Source organism: Pecten maximus, chromosome 1, assembly GCF_902652985.1.
Source record: "Pecten maximus chromosome 1, xPecMax1.1, whole genome shotgun sequence".
Lineage (NCBI taxonomy): Eukaryota > Metazoa > Mollusca > Bivalvia > Pectinida > Pectinidae > Pecten > Pecten maximus.
In genome coordinates, this window is record NC_047015.1 from 24855602 (window position 1) to 24867076 (window position 11475).

Below are 11475 nucleotides of genomic sequence, written 5' to 3' on the forward strand. Positions count from 1 at the left end.
TATTAGCCAACCAAATAACTCTATTTCCTCGAGAGTTGTAAGCTCCGCCCACACGGCAGTGTTGATCTAAGATTCCTGCAAGTCTGTCGCATCCAACGTCGTCTTGATTACGAGACAGTGAGGCTGACGAAATGGAAGACATAGCGAAGGAAGAAACTCTTCACCTTAGGAACAAACACATCGGGTACGTTATTTAATCAATCGAGATTCAAGTTTGATCATTCTGTTTTTCAACAGGTTAGCGGTTGATTAACATGTAGGCCTACAGGCTACATGCCACTAGTGTAGCATGCGCCAAACAAACAGGGCAGCATTTTTTATTGTGTAACCGCCATGCCTACGACATGTACATGAAATAATTAGGGGCCGTGCAGATATTGACCTCTTACCGTAGACCTAATTATAGCTATATATAGTTCTAATGCCACAATAACAGTATAACACTGACAGAAGAAGTCAGTTACACATAAGACTTATATATATATACGTAACAGTTACCTCTCGCCCTCCCAAACATGGTATGAAAATATTCCCATATTTATATTTATAGATATGGTGATTTCCACAATTCTCATTGGCTTATACATTGGTAAAATTCTAAACTCAAAACTGATCAAACAATTAGGAGGGGAAAATACACATTTACCTGAAAAATTGCTAGCAGACTCGGACCAGGTGTTCCGGAAGGGTAAGTGTTTCATCGTTGATATTGCCATGCAAATCTAGATCAAATCCAGGCATATATCCGGAAAATAAATATTTACTGTAAGTTGTCTGATGAAATCTATCAGCTTTAAAAAGGTTTCTGAACCTGCATATGTTGATGAAGCCCTGTTCCAAGCAAAATTGTGTACATTATATAGGTTCCCTTTTGTCCATGGCTTAAATGCAACCGTGCGTTGTACACTGTGCATAAATTTTTCACATTTCAAACTCCTTCTCAAGTTCTCCCATCTTGAAAAAAACATTTTAAACTTCCAGTTCCACTGGTGCAATTGAGCTGGAAATTGGAGGGGATTGATATTAAGGAAGGGAAGCAAAGGAATTAATTGTTGTAATTTTTCTGTCTGATCGAAACTTTGATACTGCAGCTACAGTGACCATTTTGTAACATCATTGTGCAAAAAATAGCCAATCATGTTGTTTTTCTGAATAACACATATTTATTGCATTTTTGCCAGTGAAATATAGAAATTTATCAAACTAATAAAACTTATATTTTCACTGCAGCGATGAGCAGTGAAAATATAAGATTTTGCAGTGAAAATATAAGTTTTGCAGTGAAAATTTAAGTTTTCCGTTTTTGACCAATCAGAGTGGACCTTAAGAACTTGTATTCACCACGTTGAAACTTGCCGATTTTTCCAACCGAAGCGGAGATAGATAAATTGGTTATTTTGCTGTGTTTCTGAAATTTTCAGACTAGTTTTTGACAAAATACTCACTTGACGTTAGCTATTCATGCACAGATTCTCCTATAACAGCAGAAAACGCTTAAATTGCGTTGATCAGTCCTTTCAAAATGGCGCCGTCAAGTTGACGTGGAGGAACGTCACAAAGAGATGACGTCATTACTGATTCCTGCACTTTTTGACGCTATTAATTTTTTGATGTTTTATTTTAATTTTGTTTTTAAGTTGATGAAATACAATAAAAAGAAAATTGAATGGTTTCCCGTTAAATATAACATATACCGTATTTCACGCGTATGACAGAATATTTAGATATTTTTCACTCGTGCTTCGCACTCGTGAAAATATTGATATTTTGTCATACTCGGGAAATATATGTTATATTAAACGGGAAACCATTCAATATCCTCTATATATCATTGTATATTTTAAACTTCTCATTAGTTCCATCAGTGAGGTTCAGCTCAAACTTTCCTGAAATTATCCTGAAATGGTCTTGGAGCTAGGTGTTGTTAATTTTCAGGTTGATCAAAAAATCTTCATAATCAAAGTTTGAAATTTTTCTCAAATTCTACCAGTGGACAGCTGACATCCTTGTAAAAAACACCCTTTAGCTCAGTCGGTAGTGCGGCGGGCCAGTAAGCCGAGGGTCGCTGGTTCGATCCCCGGTGGAGGCACACTACTCTCTTTCCTGTTACATTTGGTGCCATTGATCACTCCAAGTGTAAGCTATGGGAGAATGAGAGGCTTCATTGGAGATAGAACCTGGGTTGTGTGTTCGGGGCGAACCTATTTGAAAGGGGGGCGTAGTGAGGCAGGTTTTAATTGTGCATAATGATATGGTCGCCTTCTAGCTTTGCGCTAGGGGGAATTTCCCTTAAGCTCAATCGGTAGAGCGGCGGGCCAGTAAGCCGAGGGTTGCTGGTTCGATCCCGGTGGAGGCACACTACTCTCTTTCCTGTTTCATATATATGATCAAAATCAAAGACATGGTCAAAACATCAAAACCTTATGATAACAGGTTGAGATAACAGAAGCCATGAAATAAATATCATTGGGACATGATTTTATGTGTCGCACTCATATTTACCCTCCTCTTTGGTATATGGTTCCATTCCTCATCCAGCGCCGACGTCAAGTGTAACATTGATCGGAGGGTTCGGCCTACATTTTATCCTTCTGTCCAGCTTGTTCCTTAAATACTCTATATGGGAGACGTCGGATCAACCTGAAATGTGACATTCTAAACACATAACTGAATTTTTTACAGATGACAGTGTGGTTCCCTATCTTTCAATCACACCATAGGTACATTTTATCACATCTTTTTACTTTCCAATATACAATATCAAGTTATGTTCTTTTTTCCTTTTAATATATCAAGGTCATATAATAAAAGATGAAGATTGACATTACGGACAGATTTTATATCCTGTTGATGGTGTAACAGTTGTAGCTAAGAGAATTACTCTGAAAAAATCCATCTTCTACATTACAATTAACCAACATGTGTGTATATTAACACTTAAAAGTAATTAAGCTACTGGAGCAGCCATCAATCCCAAGGCATGTATAAATAACATTGTATTTGCATGACTTATTATTTGTCTAAAAAGGGTGACAGAATATATATATATTTAAGGATTAACATCAATTATTTTTTCTGTTATACAGTCATAACAGAAAAAACTGGAGTGTACTCTAAATAAACCGCGAAGCGGTTTATGAAGAGAGTACACTCCAGTTTTTTATGTTATGACTGTATAACAGAAAAACATAATTTATGTTAATTCTTATAATTTAATTTCGTCTTATTCACACCAAGATATTTCACTTTCTTTGGCGAACTCATTTCTGTGATAAATTATTACGCAACGTCCTCAGCCAATCAAAAATGACGTTACATTTCGCAACGTCAAAAATTTTGTTATGGAGGTATAACAAAATTATTTCAGCCAATGAAAATGCGTGTTTCATACAAAATTAAATTATATATATATATATATACTTAAGCCTTTGAAAACTTCTTGACCAGAAAAATTTTTGAAATATGAACTAAAACCCAGAGAAACAGTTATTGTTTGTATACAGTTAACACTGGCCTTGACTACTACAGATGAACTTCATTTTGGAATTTGACAGATGGCAAGAGCTACAAGAATCTTGGAGACGGTACAGAGGTCACCTCCAGACACCCAGTGTGGTCAATGAAGCAGTAATAGATGATTTTGTTGCTATATCTTGTGAGAAATGTGGTACATTAGTTACTCTTTGTTCTAGCATCAACCTGTCCACCTTTAATGTAGTTTACAGTGAAACGTTTGTCATAGTTTTTCTCTCTCTACACATGAGATACGAGAATGACATGGTGACAAATGATAAAACTAATTGTAGTTGTTAGATGTGACAAGTTGATTGAGGAGGAAGTTGGAAAGGTCACCTACCCCTGCCACACACAGATTAATATTAATATTATCACTGACTTGTACTAGAAAACTCTTTTAAGATCTCAATTTTTTTTTACTGTATGGGTATATACATGTATATGTATAATCTCCAAAATTAGAGCCACACTGTACCTTTTCCTCTCCATTACAATGTTATAAGAGTCATTAGTCGCGTTCGGTCATTACAATATTATAGGAGCCATTAATTGGCTATTACAATGTTATAGGATCATTTAGCTGGCCATTACAATGTTATATGAGCCATTAGCTGGCCATAACAATGTTATATGAGCCATGAGTCGGCCATTATAATGTTACATGAGCCAATATTAGCTGGCCATTACAATGTTTATAGGAGCCAATATAAGCTGGCCATGATAATGTAATAGGAGCCATAAGTTGGTCATTACAATGTTATAGGAGCCAATATGATAAAGCAGCTGGCCATTACAATGTTATAGGAGCCATTAATTGGCTATTACAATGTTAAAGGAGCCATTAGTCGGCTATTACAATGTTTAAGGAGCCATTAGTCGGCTATTACAATGTTATAGGAGCCAATATTAGCTGGCCATTACAATGTTATAGGAGCCATTAATTGGCTATTACAATGTTATAGGAGCCATAAGTTGGCTATTACAATGTTATAGGAGCCATAAGTCGGTCATTACAATGTTATAGGAGCCAATATAAGCTGGCCATTACAATGTTATAGGAGCCATAAGTTGGTCATTCAATGTTATAGGAGCCATAAGTTGGCTATTACAATGTTATAGGAGCCATTAGTTGGTCATTACAATGTTATAGGAGCCATAAGTTGGTCATTACAATGTTATAGGAGCCATTAGTTGGCAATAACAATGTTATAGGAGCCGTTAGCTGCCCATTATAATGTTAAACGAGCCAATATAGTCGGTCGTTAGTACAATGTTATAGGAGCCATTGTAGTTGTCCATTACAATGTTATAGGAGCCAATAGCCAGTCATAACAATTTTATAGGAGCCATTAGACAGTCATTACAATGGTATAGGAGCCATTAGACAGTCATTACAATGGTATAGGAACCATTAGACAGTCATTACAATGGTATAGAAGCCATAGTCAGCCGGCCATTATAATTTTATAGGCGCCATTATAATTAGCCGGTCATTACAATGTTATAGGATCCTTTAGCTGACCATTCAAATGTTATAGCAGCCATAATCAGTGGGCTATTACAGTGTTACAGGATCCATAATCAGTCAACCATTACAATGATAAAGGAGCCATTAGTCAGCCATTACAATGTTAAAGGAGCCATTATGTATTAGTTGGCCATTGCAATTTTACAGGAGCAATTATAATTATCTGGCCATTAAAATGTTATAGGAGCCATTAGCTGGTTATTACAATGTTATAGAAGTCATTAGTTGGCCATTACAATGTCAAGTTTAAAAATGTAATGAATTGAAAAAATACTTTTGTCTCTTTGCTTCACAATTTGTTATCAAGCTTTAAGTTATGCGAACAACAATAATCTAGTGGGGTTACTACATAGAGTTGTCATGTCTTTAATGTATTTTGTGCTGATGTTCATGTGTCGCTTTCAAATTCATTGCAAATCAAATATAAAAGAGATTTATAACAGATTTGCCTCACATATTTAAAAATCAGTTACACTTACGGTAAACCTCCTGTTAGTTCGAACAAAATTAAATAAATATTGATGAACCTGTTTGAATTATTCGAAATTAATGCTTCAGAAAATAAGCGCGAGTTCGAACCATCCAAGTCGATATCGACGAAAATCTCGGCAGAGTAAAATCATTAGACACAAACACATCCATTGTCAATCTGATATGTAACAAAGGCATCCTGAACATGTTGATAGTATTTCATTTAATTCAACAGTATTTCATTTAATTCAAAGTCAACTGATCGTTAAACATTGTTCATTTCGCAATAACTATGATGGTTATTGCGCAAAACTGCTCGGGCAATGCATAGCCTATAGGCCCCAAAACAGTACTGTTCACGTTTCATTTGTGACACAAAAGTTAAACATTTGTACAGTATAATCTCTGCATGGCTATATTTTTTATCTGAATTAGAAACTATCACTTTATTTTTGTAATAAATGGTCTCTTTAATACATCGAAAGCCTAGTCTCCATAACTTGTTGCGTTTACGAAAGCACTACTGTTGATCTAGGATCTTGTATCAACTGATGTGGCAATTCTCTGTATATACTTGTGTCTTGTGATGGAATTTTTTTTACAACAATTGCAAAACAAGTCATACCAACTTATATTGATCACTTTTGTTGGCCTGGATGGAAACCTGTGAAAGGTCTTACTGTGGCAGGAAACCAGAGTACCTGAAGAAAACCCATGTGGGCAGGCAGCTAGCTAGGTGACCCTGTACCTTTTCACACCTGGTCAGGGAATCAAACCCTTTTCTGCGTAGGTGAAAGGCAAGTGTGTTCCTACTTGCCACCTGACCACCCAAACGTGTCTGTTCTATAATTTGGCCATATATGTCCCAGGCCCTGTACTTTGTCTGTTCTATAATTTGGCCATATATGTCCCAGGTCCCAGGCCCTGTACTCATGTCTTGTGTTTCCACAGAGATGAGTGAATGTGCTAAGATTATGTCCTATGATTTTCTAGGACTTATTAATGTATCTTGTATATTTTCAGAGGGGCATGTAAGCTATTTTTTGCATCTGATCCCCTGAAGATTGTGCGTGCCTCTGGTCAGTACATGTATGATGAGCAGGGCCAACAGTATCTTGACTGTATCAACAATGTGTGCCATGGTCAGTATTTTCAAATTTAACCAGTATATTTCATGTATTGACCCTGATTGAAACTTTTAAAATTGAAAAAAAAATCATTATACAATCTTAGATTAAAAAAGTTAAAAGGGTAACAAATGCCAAAATAAAGAAATTATGATTACATACACATATGAGGTAGCTGATCTGTTGATAGCATTTGGCAAAAATTGGAGACTTTTACAGTAATAAGGCGATCCCCAACCTGTCTTCCCTACCCCATACTAGTCTTCAGATCTGATCTTACCCACTAGTTATCCCCTGGGCTTATTGTCCAATAATTATATGTAAATACGGCACTGTGTTCATTTGCATTGTGGTTGCAAAACTTAAACTACAGATGTTGTTGCCTTGATATTATTAGCCCAGTATCTGATGATATCAAGACAATAACATCTATTCAAATCGCCCCACGTCCGTTGTCTGTTTCTCAAACATAATTTCCAGGTTCCCCTTGTTCCAATTCAGTTTTGATTTTTGATCTGGAAAACAAATGGCTCACAGGTGGCCATCTTAGATTTTGAGAATAACAGTTTGTTATCGCTAATTCTTGAAACGTACATGGATGATATTTCTTTACATGCCTACCCCTGAATTGGTCCTATACAATTTTAGTCATTCTCAGGACAACAAAATGACCAACAGGCAGCCATCTTGGATTTTGAGAATTATTGCTATCTCTTGAAACTGTGCTGGAGGGATATTTTTCAAACTTCACATGTAGGTTCGTCTTGGTCCATAGTTGTGCATATCTAATTTTGATTTTGTTCAGGAAAACAAAATGGTTGAAAGCTAAGGCCGAGAAGGGAAAAGTAGAGAAATCAATGATGGGCACCAAGATCACTCTGGGCTCTCTTGTATTGATTGTAATACATATATATATATGCCGCTGAACCATAATACTAGATGGTTGATCAGCTAGTTTATTGAAATTAATTGTTTTTCCAGTTTCCAGAAGTTGATTGTGATTGGCTTTAAATACAATGCATATTAGTGTCCTTTGTTATATCATTTTTAGCTCACCTGGTCCAAAGGACCAGTCATCTTATGCTGTGGTGTAGTGTCATGCGTCCGTTGGTCGTTTTCTGTCTTCCTGCATCTGTCATCCATTGTCAATCATTCATCAACTTTACATTACTATAGTCATGAAACACTGAGCAGATTTCAACCGGTCTGTGACGTGCCCTTTGTTGAAGGGGGACCAATTTTGTATCAACGATGGGTCTGGATCCCAAAGGACCTTAGGGTTTGGGTACAGTAAGGGATATATTATAATAACAGATTCTTTAAAATTCTTTTTTTTTTATAAGAATGAAAGAATTGGATTCATATTTAGTGTCTGATTTGGTCTGAAGCAACCTTGGGTGAAGGGGAACAAATTTTGTATGAACAGTGGGTCTGACCCCTAGGGGCCTGAAGGTTGGGGCCCAATAGGGGAAATATATCAAATTCTTTGAAATCCTTTTGTAGAAATGTATGAGTGTTTCCCAATATTAACTGCCAAATCTAGGTGAACAATACAGATTCTCTGAGCCTCTTGTTAAAATAGTAGTGATATTTCTGATTTTCCTGTTTTCAGTTGGACATTGCCACCCTGATGTTGTGGAGGCTGGGTACAAACAGATGAAAGTCCTCAACACAAACTCGCGCTTCCTACACGACAATCTTGTTCTCCTAGCCAAACGCCTCACAGAAACCATGCCTGACAAACTATCTGTTGTGTACTTCGTAAACTCAGGGTAATTACGTAGGATATCATACTTTAACATTTTCAAAAAGTTTCAGATTAAATCAAATATTTTATTACTGGGTAGTATTTTGACTTCCAGTCATACTTCCAATGTATTCCTAAAAACCTTGCCCTGCTCCTAACTTTTGGTCACTGCGATTTTTGATGATGAGCTATTATGACTGTACATATGTAACAATTGGATCTTTATAGATTTGCTATAATGGTTCTTGTAATTTGTAGGTCAGAGGCGACAGATCTGGCCACCAGGCTCGCAAAACACTACACAAGAGGAACAGAAATGCTGACACTAGACCAGTAAGTTAATCCATTCATTTTAAATTCGGGCTTTGAATGTATGAATAATTTCACTTGATGAAATGTCCTTTAATAAACTGTTGTGAACATATTGATGGTTTTGTTTCAGTGCTTACCATGGTCATGTAGTTTCTGCATTGGAAGTCAGTCCATACAAGCTAAGACATCAGGTTGACAATTCTCATCCTCCACCTGACCATGTACATTGGGTAAGTATAAGCAATCTCTCCTCGCCCTAACCTCCACCTGACCTTGTACATTGGGTAAGTGGGTCCAATACCTCCCCACACTAACCTCCACCTGACCTTGTACATTGGGTAAGTATAAGCATTCTCTCCCCACCCTAACCTCCACCTGACCTTGTACATTGGGTAAGTGGGTCCAATACCTCCCCACACTAACCTCCACCTGACCTTGTACATTGGGTAAGTATAAGCAGTCTTTCCCTGCCCTAACCTCCACCTGACCTTGTATATTCAGTAAGTATAAGCATTCTCTCCCCACCCTAACCTCCACCTGACCATGTCATTGAGTAATTGGGTACAATCTCCCCACACTAACCTCCACCTGACCTTGTACATTGGGTAAGTATAAGCATTCTCTCCCCGCCCTAACCTCCACCTGACCATGTACATTGGGTAAGTGTAAGCAATCTCGCCCCACACTAACCTCCACCTGACCATGTACATTGGGTAAGTGGGTACAATCTCCCCTCCCTAACATCCACAAGACCATGCATGTACAATGTACATAGGGTGTAAGTGGATACAATCTTCCCTCTCAAAAATCCACCTGTGTTATACAAGCATTGGGATATTACATATATATCCATATAAATGACCAACCCCATCTCTCCCCCAATTCAATCTCAACATGACAATGAATGTTCATGTACTTTAGAGAGAGACCTGTTATGCTATCTCGTCTGCACCTCCCATTCCCCTTACCATGCCCACTTTAAATGATGATGACCTTTGATATGTTGATGCAGGTATTTAACCAACCAATTTTTATCCCTCTGAGGTGGGAGTGGGGTATTATTGAATTGCTTTGTGTGTCTGTCCTTTAGCTTGCCTGGTCTGTATCTAACCTTTGACCTACATTTGATGGGGACTGTTAATTGCTGAATTGTTGCATTGTATAGGAGTGCAAAAGTTTTGTGTTTATGCACTTCTGGACTGAACAGGTATATACATCAGAACTTGATGAGCATTAGCATTTATAATTAAATTTGACATGAATATGAAAGTGATAGAGATGGGATATATATAGAAATGTGGTACTCCCTCTGGAGATGGGATATAGATAGGGATGTGGTACTCCCTCTGGAGATGGGATATAGATAGAGATGTGGTACTTCCACTGGGGATGGGATATAGATAGAGATGTGGTACTCCCTCTGGGGATGGGATATAGATAGAGATGTGGTACTGGACCCTCTGGAGATTGGATATAGATAGGGATGTGGTACTCAGGAAATGGGATATATATATAGAGATGTGGTACTCCTTCTGGAGATGGGATATAGATAGAGAAGTGATACTCCCTCTGGAGATGGGATATAGATAGAGATGTGGTACTCCCTCTGGAGATGGGATATAGATAGGAATGTGGTACTCCCTCTGGAGATGGGATATAGATAGGGATGTGGTACTCCCTCTGGAGATGGGATATAGATAGGGATGTTGTACTCCCTCTGGAGATGGGATATATATAGAGATGTGGTACTCCCTCTGGATATGGGATATAGATAGAGATGTGGTACTCCCTCTGGAGATCAGGTATAGATAGAAATGTAGTACTCCCTCTGGAGATGGGATATAGATAGAGATGTGGTACTCCCTCTGGGGATGGGATATAGATAGGGATGTGGTACTGGACCCTCTGGAGATTGGATATAGATAGGGATGTGGTACTCAGGAGCTGGGATATAGATAGGGATGTGGTACTCAGGAGCTGGGATATATATAGAGATGTGGTACTCCTTCTGGAGATGGGATATAGATAGAGAAGTGATACTCCCTCTGGAGATGGGATATAGATAGGGATGTTGTACTCCCTCTGGAGATGGGATATAGATAGGGATGTGGTACTCCCTCTGGAGATGGGATATAGATAGGGATGTGGTACTCCCTCTGAAGATGAGATATATATAGAGATGTGGTACTCCCTCTGGAGATGGGATATAGATAGAGATGTGGTACTCCCTCTGGAGATGGGATATAGATAGGGTTATGTGGTACTCCCTCTGGAGATGGGATATAGATAGGGATGTGGTACTCCCTCTGGAGATGGGATATTGAAAGGTATGTGGTTCTCCCTCTGGAGATGGGATATAGATAGGGATGTGGTTCTCCCTCTTGAGATATGATATACATAGGATGTGGTACTCCCTCTGGAGATTTATCTCTCTCTTTTCTGATAGGGAACATCCACTACCCAAATTATGTGGCATGATGGCCTCATTTAAATTTATGCATTATGAGAGGCAAGTACATGCTTTTTCCATAAAGGGGAAGATGGTTATTGATCCTGTGATCAAATACACTTAGACCGTCAGTCAAACCTGCAATTGTCAGAAGTTATTGAATAAAGATGTTTTTGGCATTTTGATATTCCTAATGTCTAACCTCATTACTACTTTGTACTAGATCTGTTATTCATAAGCCTTGGGCCACAGCTGTCTCTCCAAGGTGTAGGCGATTTTGGCTCTGTACAGAATTTTGTGTCTTATACATATGTGATAGGTTGAG

At 38.0% G+C, this 11475-nt stretch overlaps 1 protein-coding gene across 1 annotated transcript; it reads left to right on the forward strand.

The window, feature by feature from the left end:
* Positions 1-64: 64 nt before the first annotated feature.
* On the forward strand, positions 65-9668 carry LOC117328522 (ethanolamine-phosphate phospho-lyase-like). The gene is made up of 5 exons (XM_033886060.1): positions 65-184; positions 6539-6657; positions 8255-8414; positions 8648-8722; positions 8832-9668. The coding sequence occupies exons 1-5, from the start codon at positions 132-134 to the stop codon at positions 8959-8961; spliced, it is 537 nt and encodes a 178-aa protein (XP_033741951.1). The 5' UTR covers positions 65-131; the 3' UTR covers positions 8962-9668.
* Positions 9669-11475: the final 1807 nt, after the last annotated feature.